A 27,833-nucleotide genomic window follows, 5' to 3' on the forward strand; every position below is an offset into this window, starting at 1 on the left:
GAATGGTATTGTCCTATTGTTAAACGCTAACCAAAATTAGTAAACAACATGGCGGACTCGACTCGCCGGAATGCCCGGGCGTCGATCATAAAAAGTGTGGATAGCTGCTCGAATTCGCCACTCCGGTTCAAATTTTGAGCATAAACAAATATTATACAGTACAAGGATTGCTGCCGCTGCCCCGCGCGTTAGGTATTCCCCCCTGTTCGCCTCCGCGCGTGCCCGGACACTCCCTCGCGTGTCCGGGCGTTAAATAGTAGGACCCATACAAACATGCACAAATTTTGTATGAAATGAAGAATATGATTTGTTGTGGCTGAACACAACAGAATTGTTACCTCATCACGGTACTATTGTTGTATACACTGTCTCGGCTCTTCGTCATCTAGCACAGCTGTGAAATGAAAGTTTTGTTCAATTTCAACTTCGTATTTGTAAATTGCCTTGTATCGCACTAGTTTATCGGGACATCGTTCATTTGCTACAGTAATAGATCTGATTGCAGCTTTGGAGGCTGTTGTATGAGGCATGGTGTATTCCACCTTGGCAGTGCCGTAAGTCGAAGGAATTTCACGATCTGATGTCAGGTCCATTCTACACATAAAGATATGTGTGGTATGCGGATCTGTTGAAACAAAACATCAAAAATTGGAAACTGAATTCAATTTTGCAACAAACAAATTCGCATCATTTTGTCGTGATGATATCATCATGTACTGTGAACTACTTTATTTTCACTTGGAATTTATTTTCATTGAAGGAGCAAATCATTGGAAATATCTTTTTTCCTATATTTTACAGTAAACTTGTCAAAAATCAGTGAAATTAAATTTTTTTTACAAAACACCCATAAAGTCTTCCAGCTAAAATTATGTATTTTACAGTAATATGACAAAAAGCAAGATGGTTGTCATCTTTTATCTGATCATGAATTGAATTGGACATGCATAATATATGCAATCAAATTATATATGCAAATCACTGGTCCAGGTAACTAGTTTCTGAATGAATTTGTAGTGTATAGTCTGTGATTGAGAGTGAATAATAGTCTAATATCATCGAAAATCGGATTTATTAAATGACTTGTTCATTTGCAGTATTTACATCGCGCGTTAAAATTTACATATAACATTAGCACGTAACAAAGTTGTGATAAAGGAAAGAGTGGTATAAACAAGGATCAGTGATTACTTGAAATCGATACCAGGAAGGGGGGGGGGGTAAAAGAAAAGTTATATAACAATTTATTATTTAATAATTTACTAAAATACATAAGTTTGTCCAACTCCCTGTGGTTATATACATTGGACATTTCAATCGACTTGTTTTCAGTAAACATGCACTTAGAAAGTTAAAGTATCCATCTCTGTGATCAAATCATATCAACCTTTAAAAGGTCGTGTTTACTTTCACACACCCACTCATGAATAATCAATGACATCATGAATAATTAATAGCAGTCAAATGCCCCCAGAAGCGTCCAGTCTGGATTTCTTTAGCGGCCAGGTTAGTTTTTGCGATCACGCTAAAAGGACCAAAAGAGCAATTAATTATTTCTTTTTGTAAAACAAAAAAGAAGTCCCGACTTTGGCAGTCTATTTAACATAGAATCTCAAACTTTGTAACAAAACTAAAGTAAAGTACATGTACTCAGTATCGTAAACAAAGTACAAGTTAAAAATGAATGTGTTCCAAAATGATGAACATGCAACCTTGAGCGTTATTAATTTTTGTTATTATTTTGATTTTTTTTGGACATTTAATACAACCTTTGGAAGATACTCCTACAAATAAACACAGGTGTGTATTATGATGTATGTGAGCAAAATATGAGACTGTACATGGATCTCAGAGATATAGTATTATGGCCATTGAACAAGAAAGATTACTGGCAGTAGACCATCTTTGATCAAATCATAAAACAAATCATCATGTACACGTATCCCTACAAGCATAACGTATGTACCAAATTTTAACAAAAACAGACAAAGCATGTCCAAGATACCACATTTTAAAATACCTTAATTATTATAATTATATAATTTACAATGACAAAGCTTATTCTTTCAATATTTAATGGTTTTCACATTACTATATGCTATACAAAAATGAAAATTATTCATGCAGATTCATTTTCACTTTAATTTGAAGAGGCATCATATTTGTATAAAACTATCATGTTCATTACTATCGAAAACACATTTATTATTTTGTTGCAAATTACATGAAATGAAGTTGGCAAGAGTGACCATCTTTGTTATCCTAAATAAATGGCAGATTCAAACACCCACAATGCATTATTCTTGTGTGTCCTAAGAATATGGTGTAAAGAGGTCAAGGCTTGCATGACCTTTATCAGATCAACTGATCTCCGATGACAGTGATAGATGATTTTCTTGTTTGCCAGCTTGTTTATTACAGAGACCCCACACATGATTAGATTCACACAGATATAGACATGACAGCTGCATGTTAACTACAGCTTCAAGTGATGAACTCTCACCAAAATAATAACTGTTTAAATGTATTGTATGTTATATAATAGACTGTGCGCAAATAGAACATTTAGTTTCTGAGATATTAACTTAGCTATGAACAGCATAAAAATTGTTGGATTTTTAAAATAAAAGTTATTGATTTATTAATAGAAAAGCAGAACAAACAACCTACAACATGACTGCCACAGAGGGCGACATACTAGCCCTACTACGATACATATACTAGTGCAGTGATGACTTATATGTGTTACGTACGATACACATAAACAAATTTTTTACAAGATTAAAGTTGTTACTTTTAGCTCTACCATTCTAGCCTTCCAGTTCTGTATTGTGAGTATCTTGTACAGCAGCTAATAGCGATATGTGAGAGCCCCAAATGTCATCAAATGTTTTAGAAAATACAAGTGCCACACCCTCTAGTTATTTTTGTGAATGCCCCACTGATACAAATACAGTTGCCACACCCACTAAATACAAGCACAATGCTCCAGTGATTTCTTAGCACCCCCTGTGGCCAAATACAGGTGCAATTCCCACTATTAACTCATGAGCACCTATCTGTGGGATATTAGCTTTAATGTGTTTTTTAATGCTGGGGTGCCAGTCATAGCCCTTTTTTCTGCATATAGTGGTAACTATTTAAGTATTAACTTTTATTAACAATTTACCTGTATTTTTCTCAGGAAGTCTGGGAATTCTCCACACCAATGATTTGTATGCATGTTCATATTTAGCTGAGCCAACAGAGACTTCCATCAAACCTGGACAGAGACTACCTACAACAGTAACGTGATAGTGTAGCATTTATTGAATAGTTATTAAATTGTTTGTTTTTATACATGCATGCATGTATCCAGAGAGTCATTTTGTTAGGCTTAAATTCATACATTTGCATTTCTGGAATTTTTAGCTTTGTTGTACTGTTGGAAAGTGAACTTGAGTCCAAGGTATATGTACAGTAACTTGTGTACCAACTTCCCTTTGAGGAGCGCATTTATCGGTGCTTCACTGCATGCGTCATGTGAAGAGAAAATCTGTAAAGAAAGTGATTGATGATTTCCCTGCCATTAAAGCTGCTTTTCTGAAATGTATCAAGGATAATGTTGAGGAACTAATAATATTCCTCATGAACTTGCATCTGGGTACTTCTGGGATGTACAACACCTTATAGATGGGTACTTCTGAGATTTATTAGCGCACTTTGTATACAAGTACTATGTCAGTATTCTGAGATATAAAGCGCCTGGTGTGTGGGAGAGACATTCTGATGCTTTATCGGGCTTGAAATATGCCATACCAAATGAAACCTACATTTCTTGTATAAATATACTGTAAATGCATTAATTATTCACTGGGTTTTAATTTTGCTATTTTCACTGATAAGTAAAATCTGCTAAATTAAATCCACTTAAACAGTCATGTAAAATAACAATAGAATGCATTGTTTCCCTCCCAAGTGAATTTAAAAGCGTAACTGCTAAATGCATCAAAATAGTGAAATTAAATGTCAGTGAAAATAAATGGTTTTACAGTATGTTCTGGGAAAGTCTCATGAGTTCTGTCATGAATTTTTAAACATGTTTTTTTTTGTCTGTACAAGCAGCAGGGGATGCATAGCATATCAATATCTCAGTGTTACTCTTATTGAAATCAGCAATATTTTGCTCTAGCAGTATGCATACTGCTGTTACCATGGCGACAGTGGCAAAGTTGTATCAAGGTTGTTTGTGGGTATTCAACTTAATAACAAAAAAATTGATCACAATATCTTGTTTTGTAAGTGCTACATAGTTATTGTTTTTCACACGTCATAAATTTGTTTCCCCTTGTATGAAATATATTTTTAGAATAAATTGCACAGGAAGCCATGTTAAGCCATTATTTTATAGAAAATGATAATATTTTAATAGTAACCATCTAATAACTACATATTTTGAGAAATGATGAAACTTTTTACCATATGGGTCCAAAAGTCCCATTTTCATGGAATTTATGTTTTGTGCAAATAACAGTTTGGTCCCGTCCCGTCTTTGTGAAGAACAGCATAAAATAAAACATAGTGTAAACATTAAAAAACAAATTTATTGGTAGCCAACTACTTTGCGTAGAAAAAATAAATTATAATCATGAAAAAAGAGAGAAGGAAATTAGATTAGTTGACCTACCTTTCTTTATACGACCAGATTTCTTGGTTGTAGATTTCACCGATGAATAACCAAATTTCTTTTCAACCCTAAACATAGGAATCCAGTTTTCAGGAAGAGGGAAACAAATCATAATGTTCTCACACGGATTTTGTTGCATACTTTTTTTGCTTCTGTAACCTGTAAAACAAACACAACTCAAATGAAGATGGTGATGGAAAGAGAACAAGTTGTTTACAAACAAATATGTAATTCAACATAAACAAATAAAATAAACAACATACCAGGTATCAACACATCCGCACGTAGCTCAATATGAGCCTGCTCCCCAGACACCACCGTTTTGAGCGTCAATGGTAAATCCTGCTTCTTATCGGGTCTGATCTGAAATCTCATAAGTTCAAACGTACAGGCATCAAGCGGGTGGAATTCAATAAAACGTTCGCTAACAAACTTGTCCTTATCAACACAACTATGTAACTCCACGTTCTCCATCTTAATCCACTGATCACTGCGATGCGGTATTATATCCTGCCGAGAGACTACCTCCAGGCCTTGTCTCTGAACATCGTTCAGTCCAATAACACAATCTGGCATACCAGTGACAAATGCAAGGCAATGGATGTGCACCATAGTAGAAATTTTATCAGTTTCTCCATTCATTGTTAATTTCACCCGGCACATATCAGTGACTTCGATCGTGACTGCATCCTGTCGGTACGTTGTTCCCCTGTCTCTATATGATGGTAATTTCATTAAGGTGTCATTCACGGCTCGGATAAAATTTCCAAACAGGTCATAGTTGGTGGATCCAATTTTTAAGAGCTCGGCTCGGTGGTCCACATGGTCTATCACATGCTTCCCAAACTTCTTCTTCTCTTTATATGAGACATACTCGAGTTTGATGGTGTGTATTTTTCCTCGAGTGTCATGGGCCTGGAGCTTAGGTACAGAGAACATGTAACATGATTGCAAAGGTAACTCACGGAATGGCTCAAGAGGATTTGCTTCATTGTAAAGTTGTAAAACATTAGTATCAATGAGTCTGATATGTACTGGCCTCCAATAACGTGACCCAGTGATTGTTTTCCTGTCTGGAGTTCGGAGTTGTAAAGGCCATCCCTTGAGTAGATCATAAGATTCTGGTGGATACTCATCCTGATATTGGTGAACCTCTGATGCAGCATCTGGCTTTGGTGTAATCTCTTTTGCAGCTTCAGGTGGAGAAGAAATACTTGTTTGCACTGGCTCTGGTTCAAATGTTGCAGCTGCTGTAACCGGCATAGTAACTGGTATTGTAGACGATGTTGTTGCTGCATACAGGGGTATTGGTGTTTCAGGCTGCGTTGTGGCCATATTCACATCACTTGTCAAGTCACTGACGAATGCTGCAGCTTCAGGCTGGATATATTGTGGCAGCTTTTCAACACGAAACGGATTTCCAGGACTTTTAGGAGGCTCAGTGAACTGACTCGCACTGGAGCTGTTACCATCAAAGTGACCAAAATTTGGCTGAGCTTGTATGCTGGACTGTTGAGGAGAAGGACTGATGGCAGCAGCCTGTGTACCAAATATGGCTTGGTCTACCGCTGCTGATTCTTTCTGGAATGGATTGTAAGGTGACGGATGCATGGACGCTGAGACGTGACTAGCTGAGACGTGACTAGTGAATGACGTTGACGGGTCAACTGAATGATCCAATGATCGTTGTTGTTGCGTGCTGAATGATCGCGTCTGATCAAACGAATGCTGATACTGACTGGCAAGAAGTTCTTTTTTAAATGGATTACCCGCTGGTCCAGTATGTTGAATCTCAACTTGTTCTGGCTGAAATGAGCTTCCAAAAAACTTTTTTGGTTTAGGTTTTTTTTGTGCACCATCGTCAAATGAAATCCAATGGCTGGGTGTGCTGGGAGTATTCTGAGACGCTGATGAGTAACCACTCTGATTTGGCAACAAAGACTGATCAAAACTATTTTGGAGATGCACTTGTTGTTCCTGAGCTGTGGAATCCAACATACCAGCACTTACTCTGGTTGATTCAAAACTTGGCAAAGACATCAAGCTATGATCAAAAGCACTGCTTGCACTGCTCACCTGGGACACATTAGAAGCACCAGTTTGTGGTGTCACCCATTGAAATTCGTCCCTGATACCAACTGAATCAACCGTATTAGTAGTAGCGACACTGGGCGAAGCCGGTTCATGATCAGGAGAAAACATTTTGGCAACGTCTACCTTCTCTTTACTGGAAACATCTTTTATTTTTTCCTCTGGCTCTGTTGCTTTAGAATTTATCTTGTCTTCATCAGTAACCAAAGAAACAGTGTCTCTATTTTTATCTGAATTTCCCTCCTCAAAAGTTGCCCACGTTGTACTCGTGGAAGTAAGCATTTCTCCGATAGATCCTCTTTTAGAAGACGGGGTTGAATCTAGTAACCCGTAATGCTGAGAGGCGCTGTCTTGTGACTCTGCAATACTCCCTCTGTTTGACGACAAAGTAGATGCAGCCGTATCATCCTGTGACCATGGTTTCTCATCAGCTAAAAGGTTCTCTGCACTTCCTCCAAGGGGATCCTTATCACTCTGTATAGAGGAACCTGAAATCAACAAGTAAATAAAACGAATGAATTATTGATATTATATTCCTAGAAGTACGTGCATGAAACTTTTACAAACGACTTTTTTTTCGCACGAGACATAGTTACAAAATATTGTAGATTTTATTAGGGTCCTTAATAGTCTGGTTTTTCAACGAAAAATCCTTAAAAAGATTTACAAATTTTCAGTAAAGTTAAGTATTGCCATATACATTACAGAAAACAGTGGCTGCAAACCATCTGAGAAACATAAGATATCCTATTTCTTCTTTGTTACCATGGAAACAATGGGATGAATATAATTAATGGAGGTAGAGAATAATGTCTTGTATAATGTCTTGGCTTCTTGTAGCAAAATAATTATCACAAATTATGCTATAGGTACATTGAACACATAATTATTTGGCCTTGTTGCCATGGCAACAATCAAATTACCTTGTTGTTACAAAAACACTTTGTAGCAGCATATTCAGTACAAATGGGGTAGCACATTTCAAACATGCAGTATGGTAATTAGCTAACTTGCATATTCCTAGACCACAAAACCATGTACATGTACCGGTACATATATCTTTATGGCAACAAATGCTTTGAAATTTTGTTCCGTCTATTACAATCTTGAGAATTTTGGACTTTGAAGTCGTGTTGAAGCTGTTACTCTTTACCATATTTAGTATAATAAGTCAAGAATTTGAATCAGTAGTTATGGTTTTGGCGAGTTACATGCATCAGAAACTGACTAATTTTTTTTTTTCTGGATTACTTAAAATCCTGACATGTAACAGTTTGAATCCTTATTTAGAACATGCTAAACACAACTAGACTTCTCATCAAATTGTGATTAAGTAGACCGCTTTAGAGACGTCAGTTTCGCATGCAATTTGTTGGACTTGATTCCGATGCTGTGAACTTGATCATCTAGTTTTTATATTAAAGGCAATTTTTTTTGAGGGCGGAAAAAAAATAAAATTAATTCTTTTTTTCCATTAGATTTGTGTGATTCTCAAAGAATTGTAAGTGAGATCATTGATCAGCGAGAAGAAATGAAATAAAATTTTATTCCATGTATAACCTTGTTTCTCATCTGCGCGAGACTTTGGTACTTTGATCATGATACTCCCAAAAAAAAGCAACTTGGGTTTGTTATGCGGTGGGTGTAAAAAAAATGAAGATAAAAATAAGTTTTTTTTAGCAATTGTTTGCCCTCACAAGTCGGCAGGTGCGAGAAATTACGCTGAAATAAAATTTGTTATTTCATTTTCGGCTCCAGTTCATTCGGCGGTTCGCGAAACAAGAGATAATAAAAGTCTGGCCTAATTGTTACTGGTATATACAGCACATACGTCAAATACTATGAACAAAATATATCCAATAACATAACTTAAAGCAACAAGACTATAATACAGCATTAGCTCTGTCTTCAGAACAGTCTGAAAACAAAGGTCAAATCATGTGTTATGCTTTATCATAGTTAAATGTTTTTGTCACAATAAAATAGCATGAGTAATACACCGGTACTACCGGGTAGTATTTTGGTTTATTTTAGTGTGACTGAAACGTGTATAACACATAGTGTGTACAATCTAGGTTAAGGTGAGCCAGAAAATAGAAGAATAAGGGAATACACATATGTGAGATCTGACAACAGTGTAGCTAGACAGATTTTTGCAAACAATTTTCCCATTACAAATGTCTTCAAATTATGGCGAACATTTCTTGAGGTGAACTTTAAATGGTTTATAATATCAACATGGTAATCCAACATGGATGTATGTATCACTAACAAAAAGAAATTGGAAAATAAACGAGGGAAAGACAAAATTAACGCAACGCAAGTCTATGTCACATAAGTCAAATTAGTAAAACGTTGTCCATTAGAATTACACTCACATTTACTTTAAAGTGATTTTCAAAAAGGAAATCAGAGATACGATGATCGAATAAGCCATACACAATCCAGGGCTTTTGCTGCTGATCCACAAATCTCAGCTGGCATACATGTACATGTACATTCGATATATAACATTTAACTTGATCACTTAGCACTGTAAACCTCTCACAATTCGCTAAAACAGGAGATATACATTTTGTTTACGATGGAGTATATCTTTGAGGTAGAATTCCCAACATGCAGTTCTGTCTCCACCCCAATAATCCAGACACTCTATATTTAACTCAGATGGGAGTATGAAGGGTCATGAGTACATGTACTACATAAAAACCACAAGTGCTGCATTCTCAGGCAGCTGAATATTAAAATAATACAATCACAATAGTTTGCTGTTTTATATGTACCATATTTATTCTATCAGAAGCGCATCTCTAATAGAAGCACGTGTCAAGCAAAAATTGTTTTTATTGTAATACTAGCTCATGAAAATATGACTTAATTTGAACATAGACACACCTCTGCGCTATTAATAGAGCAAATATGGTAAAAGTGCATTGGAGCTAAAAATGTCATTTCAGCCGAAAGAACTGCTTCAAATATAAGGGAAATGAGGAGCCCTCTCCCAAATTTGATTCCACCATCATTGTTTTGTCAGAAAAATCAAGCAAATCCGAAGAACAATACACATGCAGTTAGACTAATTTCATCTGGCAGGTGCTCAAACTGGTTGATGTTGAAATGGCACATCATTAGACTTTCATAAGAGTTACACGGACCTCTGGGTTGATTAGATCAGATAAGCAGAAATCCAGGAACTGAATGATGAAACTTTACAACTTTGACATTTTTCATTTCAATGGTAATTAAGAGAACTGAGACAGCCCTTAAAGTTAGACCTGTGCTGGAATTCACTTTTACTATTCTGGCAATAAGTATCATATAGCGTACTCTCAAGAACGGGCTGAAACCCAGTATTGTGAAGAATTCATTATATTATATATTGTTATACATCTGTTACCGTAACGCCATAAGTTACAGCGTGCCATAATTTTGCGATATTTTACGGGGTATTTTCATCCTACTATATAAGGAAATGCAAATTCCAAATATGGAATGATTACGCACGTAAGTGTCCTCTTAAAAAAAACAAATATGGATGCCACCAGGAATTGACCAGACTCCACACAAAGAAGTTCACTGATTCTGTTCAGACAGTCAGACAGTAAGCCGTTGCATCAACCTCCGCTGAGCGTTGGTTGATACTTCCGTTGTACTGTCTTTGTGCATACTTTGAGGTATCTTCGTAATAACCTGAGTCCTCATATTATGGTATATATGAGTGATAGCATTAGATTAATATTGACATGTATTATCACTTTACTTTAGTTATTTGAATTCAAGTACTTATTTACTTATTATTTGAATTTATCTGAACCATACGTTATGTTTTACACAAAAATTAATCATAATTACGCAGATTAGATATAGATATAGACAGATAATTAATGGTTTGCACTAATTATAACGACCAAAGTACATAATGTTAGATGTGTGACATAAATGGTCACACACCTAAAGGCAGACACACAGACAGATGGAGAACAGACACACATATTGAGGTATACACACAGACAGATGGAGGACGGACACACAGACATAAGGAGGACGGACACACAGACAGATGGAGGACAGACACACAGACAAATGGAGGACGGACACACAGACAGAGTAACAGACAAATCATCTCATGTTTATAGGCCGGCAAACATTTTGCCCGCATATGTGTGTCTTGTGATTGGTTGGCAAGAACCGACCATTCATACCCGAAGATATATAAGTAACAGCATTGTTCAAATGTCCATGTTTCCATTAATAAAACAACTTGTGCATAACCTTGTCAAAACAGTCTGTGAGCATGTGCTGATAAGTGAGGGACATTTGTTATCAAACATCACAGTCATATACGAAGTCACAGTGCAACGACCTATTTGCTCCTTACTTATAGTGCACAGCAGTATGAATTATTAAATTTTAAGGATAGCATTGCTTTCAGCCAAACTGTTCTATCATAGCAAATTATGGATATTTTTGCTATTGTTCATGCAAATTTGACCTGAAAAATACCCACAATTCTTAATGATAGAATAATTTGGCAGAACACAACAATAGAGACTATTGCTTGCAAGCCATAAGTGTTCTAATTCAACTGATCAATTTCTGAAATGGTTAAGTGATTTTGTTTTCAGGGACTTAAATTTAAATGTCAGACCAAACATTTTTTGAGTGAAGTCAACATAGTATATAAATGCTATTATCATGAATACACACCATATTACATAACATAGAACCATGTGACATTTTTTTGAAAAATATGAAAATAATAGAATTAATGGAACATGCTTCAAAATGTTCACAATAATTTGCAGAAGATTTTATATTTGATTATTTATTTTAGTGATCCATCAAAGAAGAAATCAAAAAAAAAAACAGAAAAGAATAAAGAAATTGGGCTAATTAGAGACAGAGTAACTGTGAAAGTGAAGTAAATTACAACCAACGGCATGGGAAATCAATTCTACTTAAGAGATATATAACATAGAGTATATCTTAATTATAGCAATGAAGCTGCTGGACATTTGTTTCACTGTTGGGTTCAATTGAAGTGGAGCATTGTACTTATAAAATAATATAAAATATTTACAGAAAAACAAAACATTTGATACAGCAGCTATAAATTGTAAACTGCTAATTTTCTCTGGTAGAAATTTGTAAACAAAATATTGTAAAAGTCAACACGTGTCAAAGGACCCCAGCAAAATTTTACAAAGTATTTTACAGTATCAGATTTCTGCATAGTATTCAAATTGTATCGTCATGTTCATTATTTTGTGTCAATGAATTCTTCTACATGTATGTTATGATGACAGTTCCTAATTAATATTGGACATTTGGATTCATTTTACAAATTATATATAAGTATATTTTGCAAAACATGTTATTTTAGCTAGTATATTAGAGAACAATTTTAAGAGGTAGTTACGTGTAATTCAACAAAAAGTATATTTACGCAATGCATTACATAATATAATACATGTAAGTGCTTCATTGTAATACTTACCAGTAGACATGTATGTTAGGTCAAAATTTCAGGACAAAACAGTGACTTGTTGGCCAGTTTGGCTGAAGTATTTTCAACCAGAGAGAGCCCTGTTGAGCGGTGAGACTGATTCAGCACATGTCAAAACATGTCCAACAGTTATAAGACCGAGTTAGCACCAAGAAAAAAACATGGTATAATTATTTATGGTTTGAGGGATTCCTAAATCTGAAGTCAATTCAAACCATGGCTGTGACAAATCACCACTAGACATGGGTGAAACAAAGTTACATCACACACATGTTTTAGCCAACATCTGAAACAACCAGAATTATTCAAATTATTATAATTTATAACACTGATAATTCAAGAAATGTTGGTGAAGCCAAGAATATCTCTAAATATTAGCTGAAAATTTTGTGATAATAAGCCAGGATGTCAAAGGGTCAATCTGCTTGCATGGACCAATCAGATGCCAGGATTTTCATCATGTGGTATGGAGATATAGAAAATTATTACACTGCTTTTTGACACTGAACTGTCATAAAATAGTAGATACAATTTTTTGTTTGTTTTTTCTGGATTCAACTTCATTAAACAATTGTATTCGACTGGAGATTACTACTAATGTGAAAGACAACAAAGTTTTGCTCACAAAGAATTATTCTTCATATACTAGTTAACCCTTTAACCTATGCTGTAATTTAATCTGATAGTATAGCTCGTTTTCATGTTTTCATTTTATGGATTCCCATGCAACCAAAATAGATCAGTTATATATACATCAAGTTTTTATTTAAGCAAGGAACAAATATTCTCTCCCCGCTGAGTCATATGGTTATATTTGTTGCCACTAAATCGAGATACCGCTATGTTCCACACCCGCAGAAAAATATTTTATCCTGTGCAATTACATGAAAAACTACTCGTATGTTTTGGTAGTGAACCTTAGCAGTGCCACTGACAGTGATAAACTGATGTATAAATGAAAGCGATCGCATAATATAACATTGTACAATCATTACATCATACAGAGCTACAGACAGATTTGGAAAGCAATATGTGAACACAGACAGACTATGTCACATGTAATACATAAAAGAACATTCCATTGTAATGGTGGGCAGCATACAATATATACATAAAACTAAAATGAATTATTACGTGACAATATGAGCTAGATAAATGCTTTCTGTATGTCTGTTAGGTATGACAGTTTCCTAGCATAAAGTAGAGCACAAAGAATGCCTGAATCTGCATAAAATGCATAGTCACGCCATGAATGTGGGTGGTGCAGCTAAGCCTTCAATTGAAGAGCTTTTAGTAAGGACCTGGGTAATAACATCATGCTAGATTCAAAAATCCAACCATCTAGACATGCTAAGAAATATATGTTATTAAACTGACTGACTGACTGACATACACCTACTTGGGTGTATCTCATACCAGACACCTACCAGCAATCCTTTCATTAAGTGAAGTAAATTTTAACATTGCCAGAACTGCAAGTGGGTCAGCATACTGTAAAATGTACGGCACTCACCGCAGCAAAATAGTATACGTACTTGAGAAATTGACACAAGTCTGGATGGATTTCAGTGCATGCAAAAAGACCGGTAACAACAAAGCCTGCAAAAAGTACCAACTCCAAACGTAATGTAAATACCTCTCATAACATCTTGACATGTTCTTTCTTGAGGTCACAACAGGAAACTGATATGATACGAATGACACACAGCATGTACCATTTAAATTATTACGCCAATGTGTATCATTACCAAATAAGGCAACTCTCTATTTGCAACAATGACTTCAATTGTTCTATATATTAATTATTTTTCTCTGATGGCTCAATAATTAAAAAATAATTGTTTACATCATCAACATAATTGCAATTATTTGTAACAAAAATTTTCAGACAAATGAATTTATGAAGACAAAGCATGAAATTCAATTTAAAGTTTTGCATCATAAATATAATTAACTCCTGAAGAGTGTGACATCTGCGTAATGGCTTACCATACTATCTCTACTAGAGGTACACCACCCACACAAGTACATATATCATCCCTATCATCAGAAACCTTGTATATTGTAATGTATACCCGAGACATACATGGCAAATTTCAGAATCTGTGTTTTCAAAACAGGTTAAATGTAGAAATGCAAGAAAATGCTCTGATTGAAGTGACTTTAGTATTCTTTACTGAACAACTAAGAAACACCCATTTCTGCTTCAGCATTACTCATGCTGCGTTACCAATAGATCAGTTAAAATAGTGATACACAGTGATTCAATCCATTTGACCGAACTGTTGTTAAAATACAGAGTACAAGCTGAAAAAAGGTTACCATTAATTAATATTCACACATACATACACAGTATGCAATTTTGAATTTTAAAACCACATGAGCAAACTATGATTATGATACAGAATAAACAGGTTGAAATGTGTATTAGTATGCAAATTAACTAATTAATAGACACAAACTGATATCAGATATTCATCTCCACAAGTAGCAAGGACGTACAAAGTTTCTTTGCATATGGCTAAACTGCTGCAAAGATACACAAAAAATATACTAAAACAGTTATGCAAATTAGCTAATTAAAATGCACAGATTGAAGCCAAACAATCATCAAACATTCAAATGAACAGCAAGTCTGCACATTTACCAAAGCTCACATTTGACCAAAATGCTAAAAATAATTGATCATTGTTCAAATTACCTAATTAATATGTATACATTTTTACCAAAATCTAATCAGGTCTGGAGTTCACAAATTATCTGTGTACTAAACTGCATGCCACTGTACTTCAGTGTAAACTACAGTCCCCCAATGTCTACAAAATTAGACATTAAAGATCCTCATACGATTCTGAAAAATTACATGTATGCAGCTAAAGCTAAAGGCTAGGAAACATTTTCAAAAATTTATTGTCCTTACGCCAGCAACTTTCTGTTCATCTCAATCTGATAAGAAAAACTGTCAAGCCATGTGCTTCTATCTCTATGTGAAATTTTCAAACTTGAGAAAAGAAATTCCAGATTGTATTTGAATATTTGTCAGAAGATTTTGGGTACAACAAATTGATAAACCCTGATGCATATGGTATTTGCTTATCAATAAAAGAATACGTTAGACCTTGACATCAGAATTATTGAATAATTTATTGTAACCATATGAAATCAAAAGATTGTAATTATTCTGAGTACTGTTTAGTATTTACGCCGTGTCTCCCCCTCTCTCAAGATGAAAAATAAGCCACATCTGCTGCTTATTTTTTTTTAATTCATGCAGACTTGGATGCTGCCATTTATTGTGTGATTTTGAAAGTTGTCATTATCCCTTATATTGAGTGAACTGCATCACCAACATTGATGCGTTCAAAGTTATTGACGTCACATTTGAACACTTCGCTTTGTTAACATTGGATGCAGAAAACCGTATAATGTAGCGGAAATAGAATCCCTGAAGCAAACATTTGATAACACAAAATGTTTTTCGTTGCTGTTTTGGGTTATAATTCCTTATTAAATCAGGAAAAACATGTATACATGCATATAACATAGCAAGGCTACAAGTATCACAAAAATATAGCAAAATATGCCTTCTGGATTTCATCAACTTCTGCCAAATGTTGATACGATTGTCATACTGCTTTTGTGTATCAATTTACCAATAACCTTTATAGCCTTTTAATAGTCTAGGCCAAATGACAGACAAATGCAGACAGGAAGGGCACATCTAGTAATTCCATATGCAGGCTATAGAAGTGAATGGCAATAACGAAATCATCGACGTCTGCCCACCTGGATGCCCTTCAATACAGTTGAATATATTATCTTCAAAATTGTGAAAAAAGCATTTGGTCTTAAAACTACATGTAGATGTCCTCAGAATCCTTTCATTTTACAGAATATTTTGCAGAATAAAAGCAACGCATATGTATCAGATTTAAGTGTGTGACTGAAAATATTATTATTGTCATGGAAACATTCCACAGAACAGTTTATAATGGGAAATTATACGACATATGATATTTGCATGTCAAAGCTATACTATCTACTCTTAGGAACAAGGTTATTCAGAAATTTAAACCAGAATGCAATTTTACCAGGGTGCATCTATTATGTGGTAAATATTAAATTGAGCCCTAGAGGGTAATGCCGGCATCATGCTTTATGAGTTTTATAGTAAAACAGAAAATAGATCACCTTGCTGGAAGCAACTGAATATCTACTGAATTCACTCGGAGACAAACTTAACAGTAACAAGATTGCATAATTCTAAGATTGTTTAGTGTTTTGATAAAACGCCTTCCAACTTTAATTTTTAATATATACATAATTTTTGTGCCAAAAGATATCATCAAATATACAAAATTTAACACCAAAATGCCAGCTGGGAATAAGAACATAAAATCATGAAATAAACCAATATACGTAAGCCGTATCTACATACATGTAATCTGTCAGTCGAAAAATCATTAAATGAATAACAGTGTGTAATGAACATTGCGTGATTACAGTGTAGTCTAGTGTAGTAGAATCGGTTATGCACAACTTGAAGTAAGATTACAAAACTCACTAGTGGAACACTCACAACTCATCCTGTCTACAAGCCCCATTGTTAACACTAATCACTATCTATACACAACATAGATGAACGAAATTATTACAAGGTAGAGTGGATGCTACATACCACGGTTGACATATAAACATAGAGGTCTTCTTGATAATCTTTTATTTAAATATTTCTATTTTAGGGTAATTTAAAAATTTAATTCTAAATGTAAGAGTATGTCTCAACTGTGGAGACAGAAAAGCCAACTGTTCAAAAATAATCAAGAGACAAACAGACACCATTAGAAATACTAACACAAACAAGTGCAGTCTGTTGCACATGTTATACAAGCTATTTTCTTTAGTGCGAGTCATTGGGCTTCATGAATCACATGTCCAATCACCGATAACTAATGATCGAAAACTTCTATGGTTACGAGAAGCATCTGAAGATTTCTAAGCTGTTATTTGGTCAGAAGAAGTACAAATGATATGCTAATGGGACTTGTACGAAAAAAATAATGAATTACTTATGCTTGAAAAATAAGCAAATTTGGGTGACATTATTTTAATGATATTATCGTCATGGTGAATTGGAATGTTAAACAAATATTAGCTTTCTTTTCACATTCCAACAGTTATAATGATACAGTGTATATAGGAACTTATCCGTACAACAGACTGTATAATGATTAATTACAAACAATTCAGTATTATTGCTATCCAGGTTGAATATATAACTGGGGCGAGGGAAAACAACCTCTTCAATTGAGCTCAGTTCTCTAGGGTACGCACTTTGAGCTGCTACCTAAGGGCAGCAAACCTGAATAAAACATTTCCAAATAATTTAACGATTATTTGAAAAGAATAGCTCATGAAATATATTTTTTCATGAAGGTAAATGCTGGAACACGTATAAATACTATCGTTTGCAAACTGTTAACAGTAAAAAATTACTGCAGTAAATTTTTCAGCCTGCACCATAGTTAACAAAGGTTCCTGCATTTCAATTAGTATTGTAAAATTATATGGATAATTATTAATACAAATGACTCTCCTGGGACATTATTTGAACTAAGGGCAAACAATAATATATTTATTTTCTACTCATCGCATGCAAATTTCTTTTGTCAAAGTATATGCAAAATTTAAAAAAAGAATGTTTTTCACTGCAAATCAATTAAAAAAAAAAAAATACATGTCACAGCACACCATTTTCTTGAACATGACAAAATTAGAATTTCGTATTACTACCTAATGAAAATAAACAAATAAGACATTTAGAAGCACATCTCCAATAGAAATGTATTTAAACCAAAAATCTCATTTGTTATATTAATATATACTGAATCATTAAATATATTACTTATTTTGAATATAAAAATGGTGGTATATTTTTAAAAATACTAATAGGGAAATTATATGTAATGATGTAGATATGATTCTCGTTAGCGTTTATTAGTAGTATTACTAGCAGTGATAAAATGATAAACAAATACAAAGAAAAAAGTAACAATACACACGCATTTTAAATTAAATGATGTAGATCAGAATAAAAATATCCTGATATTGAGGAGTATGGTACGTTTATTCAATTGAAAAATATCTACTCCGTTGGGTTCGCATCTGTGTTAAATGAACGACATGCAGAGCGATACAATGAATGATCTAATTATTAAATATAAATTTAATATATACCAACCTTTAAGTAGGTCACAAGTGAAGTATCTAAAATGGAGAATATAACAGCGCAGCAATCACTTACCTCAGAATCTGCCCCAAAAAAAGCTACAACTCTTCCTCTTAGTGGTATGAATGTGAATACTGTTAGGCACTACTAGTCTGTATACTCACCAGGTTTTGCAGAGTGCACTGTTGTGGGACTGATCCAAGCATGCCAGGGTAATATCTATTCACAACGCTGCATTTTACATTGCGTGCAGCTCTAATGCAAATTAATTTCACCACGTGGTATTTCCACAATTTGACTGATTTTTTTCCCTAATACTGAGTAAGATGAATAAGTAAGGAGGTCTTCATCTGAATTGAAAATTATATACCATCTTTTTCCTACTTTCATTATAAACGTTATTGGCAAAATTAAAAAAAACAAACAATTTGGGTGACCTAACAAAAGAACAAAATGTCATGCAAAAATGACTAAAATTGACATTTCTATACTGGTTACTATCAACAATTTTACATAGAGCAAGAAAATCCATGTATCGATTAAAAATCCCAATATTCTTAAAACATTTTTAAATATAAAATTCACATTCAATTTAACGAGTTTCTAACATGTAATAGTTTCCAATAATATAAACAGTGAAACACTTGCTGCTAACAAGGAAGTAAAGCACATACCGGTAAATAAGACAGAATACACGTCAAAGTAAATACTATGTTAAATCAAAGTGAACATGTACTGTATGCGTGACTCGAATTGACACACATGTACGACTCCAAAATGCTTTGTGACAATAGGTCGTTTTCGTTCATAATGCAGGAGTCAATATTAAAGCCTGTCCTACCTGTCACAAATACATGTAGGTATATTTTAGCTGGGACAGGTAAATGTACAAGTTGTCTGTTCCTTTCTTACCTGAACAAATGGGAGTGTCCCGAGTTGTTAATGTTCAAAAAATTGCTTTATTAAATAACGATGAACGGCAGAGCCAAAAATGACAATTGACAATTTTATTTCAAATATTAAGGTGTAATTTATCCCATTAAGGATAGAGACCTCATCAACTGGAACAGGTATTTGTTATTCTCAAACTGGTCCATGAAACACAACTGTAATTCCATCTCCTAATTCAATGCATTGGCTCAAATCTTACTTCAGTGTGCAGGTACACCCACCAAAAGTAAAAAATCTAAAACTACAGGGATGGAAATAATACAAAAATAACACCAAACTGCAGTGCCGCATTCTGGAGTAATATAAAATTAGCCCTGGAACTAGCATTTTAACTTATAAGATACACCAAACAGGTTAAATTTTAACATGTCATAGTCATGATACGTGTGGAGACATGATGGAAGTGCTAGCTACCATCTTAATAAAGCTATTAATTTAGAAAACCATATCTCATCATGATCACAGAGCCAGATGAAGTAAAATAGTGTACATAATTTAAAAGAGACTCTTGTCCACAAAAGTTCATGGCTCTGAATTGGTATAATGATAATCTTTATTCCTGAACTTATTTTGCAGTTAATTTAGCAAAAAGCAAACTAATAACTGTTCTTGAAGATTAAAAGCTGCATGCACAGTTGAATCAATTAAGATCATGGTCAAAAGCAATTTTTTTTATTTTCTACAATACATGCAAGGTGTGTTTATCAGGTTTCAGGTTCAGTTTAATGTTTAAGTTATAGGGGTCTTTAATTTTTAAGGCCACGCCCTCTCTTGAGTTACACTACTTTGGCCCGGCCCACCAAAATTTGAATCAAGCATGCTAAATTTTACCCCATTTTTGGACAAACCAAAAAAAATTTACTCAAAAATCATGAAGACAGTTTTGAGACTTTAAATTACTAACTTGAAAATTGTTAATGTCATAGTGTAAATTTCAATTAGTAAATTCTCTCAAAAGTCGTTACCACTACTGTGTAAGCTTATATAACGATATTATTCTAGATGTTTCAGTCACATGATCAATTTTATTGAAATCACTATTTTGACGTTTTCTTACCAAACTAACAAAAACTGATTCATTTTTTTTTTTTAAAACAGTACTTTATTTACCTATATGCCAGCATCTTACACACGTCTATAACACAACTCTAATTATTTGAGATTTGGTAAAGTGAAAGGGTAAAATTAAATAAACAAACTAAGTGTAAAACAAAATTAATCAGGGTCCACAACATTTTTGTTTTCGACTTCAGAAGTCACCAGCAACCATATACAATTCTTTATTTATCTTGAAGACATCACCAGCAGTCAACAAGCCGACTCAACTTGTTTTTTGAGATTCTATTTTGACTGAAGATCCCTACAAAATCGGTCCTGTTACAGGGTTCGATCACTACACAGTGCGGTGTGTACCCAAGCATTTCAAACCATGTAATTATTTAAGGAAGTAGGCAGGATGATATTAATGAAAGTCACTCAGTGATGTACCCTGGGGAAATGTTACGACAGTAAGATTCAGCAGAGGTTGCGTTAACACAAATTAGTGTGTCATGCATATCCATTATTTTAATTATATGCAAATAAAATAATCCCTCCCATGCATTTATAGAGATGCACTGCAGTAACTTAAAGGGGCACCTTCCAGTTAAGATTAATTTTACAACAAATTTACTTTCTGGATTAAAATAACAATGGATAACAAAAGATAGATTAACATTGTAAACAACATAAACAATAGTGTCCCATGATTCTTTGGTGCAATCCATGGGATTGAGCGGTTCCCTTGGATTGCACCAAAGAATCATGGGACACTATTGTTTATGTTGTTTACAATGTTAATCTATCTTGGTGTGAGATTAGGCTTAACTGGAAGGTGGCCCTTTAACTTTGCAGTTACCATTGTAAGCCTCTTATTCTTCTTGGGAGGTTTGACAAATATGTAAACATATGGTGAGAAAGTCGCATACAATGACAATGCCTGATGTATAAACACTGACAATCATATTGTCACCAATGCTGTCACAGACATTGGTATCGGCAGGGATCTGAGTGACATCACTGTAGATAATACCACCCTTACACCATAGTATTCTGCACTAATAAACAGGAGTGAAAAATCTGCTGTTGAGTTTACAAACATGACTGGAAGAACAAATATCTGTGGCTTCGCTATCAAGATAGTTTTGTTCACTACATAGACACATTTTTATTTCCACTACACGTCAACTCAAGGACGCATTTCAATTCAACCATGTGTCACAAAAATTGCTACATAATTGTTCATAGTTTTTATCTCCATGGCCACCAAAAATAAATTGGGAAACATTTTTTAGGTTATGTGCATTTTATGACTTATCGTAACTAGGAAAAGAGCTAGCCGGATCATCAACTGATCTGTATTGTCCTAAAACTACAAATGCAACACTACAATGATGAACATTTTATTTAATTAAGGCTACACCAATTTAATTTTATGGATGACATCCGCGCGCGGTTAGTTTTCGCCTGTTCTCAAAAAAAAAAAAAAAAAAATCTCCTACGACGAGTCTCCACAGATCGGTTTTCTTTTGGAACTTGCCGACTCATATTGTCGCAAAGCGCCGACTTGTCGTAAAACTCGTTTTGGACTACCTCAAAACTTCGCTGGTTTCCGGCGTCCTTTGCGAATGGTAGGTAGGAGGCTGGTAACTAGTAATCGCCATATTGTTCCATTTGGGCCGGTTTTCCGGCCGGAAGGCACGTGACTGAGTGACGTAATTTGAAAACATTCCAAGTTCCGTTCTGCGTAAACATGTCTATAATACTACAATAAAGCCATGCTCAAACATACTGCCTGCTTAGATTTACACATTTGAGATGTTTCTGACATTCCTCGCTGTTTCTGTGAAAATTTATCACAAAAGAAACAATTTTTTATTCACCCAACTTTTGAAAGTAAAAGGAAACCCCTGAACGGCCATGAGCGTAAGCGCTGCCATCAGGTAACCAAGGGAAATAGAACAAGCCATGAGAAAGTGACGGACCAATCAGAATGCCGGATTCATTACTAGTTACCGGCCTCTTGTGGCTTGGTATGCCATGACACTTAAGGCGGGAACCAGCCAACCTCAAGACCAAACTCTGCACAGTTAGATGCATGTTACGTAAAGCGCAAAGACCTATGGGAAAGAGATTGCCTCAAAACATGCAAATTTTGCCATAAATGATCCAACATGGCGACCAGACCACCAAAATACATGAGCATAAAAGTTCAGAGGTGAAACGGAGGGATTGTTGTAGACTGGTACGCAATTGACATTGGCCAGGGAGACGGTTTTACAGCTATACGAGAGGTCGGTAGCGGCAAGCGAGTTTCGCCCAGACAACTTTGAGAACATTTTGTCCAGAGTGGCTGTCCCGCGTTTCTTCTGCAATGTCGAGAGAAATGGGAGAGGAGTGGAGGTGTATGGTGGCCTAAAAGTCAGCCAGGCGACAAATCAGTTCGGTTGCTTTGTCCGCATTGAAGTCGACAAAACTGCAACGAAAGCAGCAGAAGCTCCTTGGCCGAAGTCCCCTTACGGGGTGAAGAAAATTTTCTTCTCATTTTTTTTTTCATTTTCTGATTCGGATAATTTGCTTGCACACACATTCAGTAATATTTTGATCATATGACGCATTTTCATCAAGATACATGTACATAATTTTCTGCATCCAAATTTTTGTTGACTCTCTGTAGGTGTTTTTTTTTCAATATCGAGCCTCTTATAATTTGTTACAGAGTTGAAGTAGTTCTAGAGCATTTGCGTCTACACTTAGTCTATCTGAAGTGTCACTTTAAATGCTGTAGTTTGAATGTCAAAGAAGTTAATTTCCAGGTTGCTGTTGACAAACTTATTGTTCATTTTTAATTATTTTTTTTTCAATACAACACAGTAAGTTTTTCATTATTATTGAGTTGAAGTATATGCCTTTGGCAAAGCTAACATCTGCCTTACCCTATTGCCTTTTCAAAATCAAAGGTGATGATACCTGTGACAGTAATACAGTACGAAATGTGTACATCAGCATGTGCCTCCTACAAATAAAGACTTGTTGTTTTTTTGATACACTGTGGTTAAATTCGTAATAATTGCTCCGTAGTCCTGTGGTTTTAGCATCATTTTTTTTTTTGGCCGAATTTTTTTTTTTTTTCGCCTTCTCGCATTAGTTTTGGGGTCTTCAGAGGATGTCATCCATAAAATTAAATCAGTGTGGCCTAATTAACACAATTAGAACTGTTATCTTACTAGTAAACCATTAAATAATGTTGAATACAATAAAATTAGGTTCTTGATCGGCTTACCTGTCATTTGTGGAGTTAATGAGGAGCGGGCTGGTAACCGTGGCGATTCATCATCAAATTGTAACCATCCACCAGCCTCCTCTGCATTTTTTGTTTTGGGTTCCTCATCAACAGATGTTGTTATTATGTGTAAATCTGTTTTTTCCGCATCAGTAAATGTTTGAGTCTTCTCGCTATTATCAAACGCCATCCAACTCTCTTCTTTGCTCGTTTTCATTTTGTCTCCCAAAGAGCCGCGGTTTTTCGAGGGAACCTGAACAGTAGAAGTCGCCATGCCAACCATATACTTGGCAGAAAATGGATCAAAATCGTCGTTGTTACTGTTATCATCCACAAAGGATGTCCACTCACGTTTCGTTTTCGCTTTCTTGTCGTCTTTGACTTTCCCAGGAGCCTGAAAATCCTTTTCAGCGTTCAAAACTGAATCACCGGACGAATTCATCTTGGGGGTATTTCGAATTTTGTTTTTTTCCGAATCTGAATCAGCATCGATGATACCCACAACATCCGGTGAACGCGTTGTGTTTAACAAATCTTTTTTCCCGGAAGTGCCTGCATCGAAATCGCCATCACCTGGAAGACCCACTTTCTCGTTAGCAGTATCGGATTCATTTCTCACCGTTTCTAATTTTGTGACAGTCACTATCTTGTCTACGATATTGGTCTCATCACCGTTTTCAGCCACAGTTGTTTTAAATAAGAGGTCTGTCACATCATCACCCTGACCGAGACGATCCGTTGGCGTTCCGACGACGTGATCGTCATCGACACCTCGAGTTTTGTTATAGTTACTTTCAGCAGCCTGGTTGATCTCTAAATTGTCGTGGACATCCATTGTATGTGGCTGTACTTGTAAATAGCTTCAACAGTCGCAAATCCAGAGTGTAAACTTGCAAGGCTCATTGAACACGACTCACACAGGCACGCTTGTTGTTTAAGTCCGCCATTTTGAAAAGCAAATGAATCACGTTGGGTCAAAAGTCAATCGAAGACCACGCCCTCAACACATTTTGATTGTTCAGAGTTTTTCAAAATGTAAATGTGTTACAGTATTGCCCGATATTTCACCACTTGTTTTGTAGTGGTTGGATTTAAATCCAAATATATAAGTACGCAAACTGTCATACTTTTATTTTACTTTTTTCTCCCAGAAAAGATTACGTTCATAGAAATAAGGTATATAGAAGATAATATTTGGTAATCGTAGTCCTAAATAACTATTAAAAATAGCTAGACGTTTCGAGCAATGGCTCTTTATCGATAGCATAGAAGAAAGTGTAGTGTAAGTGTAGTTTTATTTATAGAAATAAGGCAAGGTTCTGAGGTTACTAAAACGTTACCGTGCGTGGAGCCCCAGATCACGGAACTCCGGATTAATAAATAATCGGCAGATACATTTATTATATAATGCAGGATTTTTTGGTTTGTTCAGCATTATTATGATCGACACGCACTTCATACTTGAAACATAATCGACCCTTAAAATACCTGAAAACACCCCGGGGGGTCACTCTATATTAAAACCTTACACCATGTGCGTTCTTGCTAAAAAAAAATAATAGGCCCCTAGGGCTGGCAGCACATTGTTAAACCATACCCGGACGCAATGTAAATTTAGTACCCCCTATAGCAGACATATTGAAGAAAAAAACACCCCCTATTTCAGAGAACATTCTACCCCATATTGCGAGCATTTTCTGCCGTTTTTTTTTTTGCAATCAAGTGACCAGTATATTCTATGACCTTTCAGTAGTGTATATATATAACAACATAAAACATATTCAAAAATCTGTAATCAGCGAAGCAAGGGTATGACACGTACAATATTAACAATTGTCGGTCAAAACTTGACCAGTATATTCATCTTTCAGTCGCGTATATAACAACATTAAACATTAGCTGAAAATAACGGGGATTTTATGATTAGTGAATGGTTCGTTTCGCTAATTATAGATAATTGTTTTATGAAGTTTTATACACGATTGCAAGTTAAAAATACTGGTCAAGTTTCGTCCGATATTTGTGATTATTGTCTCTGTAATTTAATAAGATCCTGTTTCGCCGCGTGATTGCAGATTTTCGATTATCTGTAATTAGCGAAACGAACCGATTACTGATTATATTGTTATTATCGGCAAATGTTTTATTTCGTTATATACTCTTACTGAAAGGTGAATATACTGGTCAAGTTTCGTCCGACAGTTGTGAATATTGTACGTGTCAGACCCTTGTATCGCTGATTACAGATTTCGATTATCTGTAATTAGCGAAACAAACCATTTACTAATTAAAATACCGTGATTTTCAGCAAATGTTTTATGTTTAACTTATTATATACTACTGAAAGCTAAATATACTGGTCAAGTTTCCACCGACAGTTGTAAATTTTGGACGTGTAAGAACCTTGTTTTGCTAATTACAGATTTGTGATTATCTGTAATTAGCGAAACGAGCCATATACGTATTAAATATTATTATTTTCGGCAAATATTTTGTAAATATTGAGCATATAAAACCCATATTCACTGAATACAGTTCAATTTTTATTATGTGTGTTATCCTGTTTCGTTTCGTTTCTTCGATTACAATAAGCCTTTTCCGTATGCTCGTGTTGGAAGTGGCGGGTAAGTCCCAGTGGGAAAGTTCAGGCGGACGTTTGCGGTCTAGTCGGGGCTATGGGTCCGCCAATTCTGGGCCTAGGGCGGTGTATGAGAGTGCTTGTTGCAAGAGCGGGCCTACAGCGGGTGCAGCAACCCTGTGAGTTTATTTCTGGTGGCTTATTGCAGACATTAGCATTTTAACTGGGCCTATTTGCCTCCCGCGCGGGCCCGCTCTGGAAGGTGAAAAACACCCCGCTTTCCCGCTAAATTTGGAGCGCACATGGGGTAGTAACATCATATAGAGTGAACCCCCCCCCCCCCGGGGAAACACATACTAGTACTTGAGACTCTGGCAGACGCAAACTCCAACGGGCATGTGATGTCCGATGTTAACTTACATAATTAAAAAGTATTATAAGTTGTATAATAAATAACGGGATAACAAAAGGGTCACCATTAATTGTGTTCTTCAATGAGTAAAACGAATTTTAAAAAGTGGTTTCCAGCTTGTCAATGGTTTTCTTTCTTGATCCCAGCGCGTGAATCTAGTTACAGAAGGTTTGTCCATTTGGAATAATAGGAGGGACTGGAGGATTTTTTTGAAACACACAAAAAAAAAATATGAACCCCTTTTAGAAAGATTGTGGTTACATGATTTAGTCTTTTTCTAAATATAATAGTAGTATTTACCTACTAAATTGTGTGACCCTTGGGAGGTGAGGTGTTACTGCATCGTCACTCCTAAATGCAAAATGTCGTGCCAGCGCCTCTGAACACTGTCGAGAAAAAACAAATGCTGCCATATTGGCATAGAAAAATGAGTTTCAGTCGAATTTCAAATGCTCAATCCTAAATCTATTTGGCAAATGCATTTCTTGAAGTGGTAAAACATGCTAATGATGGCCAACCAGCTACAATGCGCAATACGGGTACACACATTTCGGAATGTATTGGTTCGTTTATTCTCAGACTAATACTAGTATACAAGTCTGAGGTTTATTCTACCATGAGCGATACTACAAAACTAATTGACATAAATCTTACATGTGGATAATCCGTGAACTTCATACATGTGCGCGACTATTAATCGGGGCGTACGCTGCATACAACAGGAAATTAGTCAAATAGGCTCTTACGGTAGGACAATACCTTTTAGGGTGAAACGAAAAGGTACGGATATACTATATTTAATGAACGTCCTGAGTGATACGGCGTCATTGAGACATTAATAGTCTCGTGTGTTAATCGTCGAATCATATATCACATAGAAGTAGTATCCAAAAACTGTTGATCAGTAGGAGTAACAAAATACACGACGTTTAACGAATTTTGGAATCTTGTGAAAATAAGCTCTGTGATGTGTATTCGTTACGACCAGCTCAAACTTAAACAAAATGCTATTGAGATTATACAAAACGTGCATTCAAAACATCCAAAGTAACATCCAAACAACGTCTTGGTTGTTTGTC

At 35.3% G+C, this 27,833-nt stretch overlaps 1 protein-coding gene across 2 annotated transcripts; it reads right to left on the bottom strand.

Annotated features, from left to right (window-relative positions):
• Positions 1-265: 265 nt before the first annotated feature.
• Positions 266-24,719, bottom strand: LOC100378087 (uncharacterized). Of its 2 annotated transcripts, XM_085491777.1 has the most exons (5): positions 23,765-24,719; positions 4,930-7,245; positions 4,663-4,825; positions 3,170-3,273; positions 266-625 (listed from the first exon to the last, which is right to left on the bottom strand). In XM_085491777.1, the coding sequence occupies exons 1-5, from the start codon at positions 24,597-24,599 to the stop codon at positions 351-353; spliced, it is 3,693 nt and encodes a 1,230-aa protein (XP_085347903.1). In that variant the 5' UTR covers positions 24,600-24,719; the 3' UTR covers positions 266-350. The 2 variants fall into 2 exon arrangements, with proteins under 2 accessions (XP_085347903.1, XP_085347910.1); XM_085491784.1 differs by lacking the exons at positions 266-625; positions 3,170-3,273 and adding an exon at positions 3,399-3,535 and having other exon boundaries at positions 4,667-4,825.
• Between the last annotated feature and the right edge of the window lie 3,114 nt (positions 24,720-27,833).

Source organism: Saccoglossus kowalevskii, chromosome 2 (genome assembly GCF_978046115.1).
Source record: "Saccoglossus kowalevskii chromosome 2, keSacKowa6.1, whole genome shotgun sequence".
In the NCBI taxonomy this organism is placed as follows: domain Eukaryota; kingdom Metazoa; phylum Hemichordata; class Enteropneusta; family Harrimaniidae; genus Saccoglossus; species Saccoglossus kowalevskii.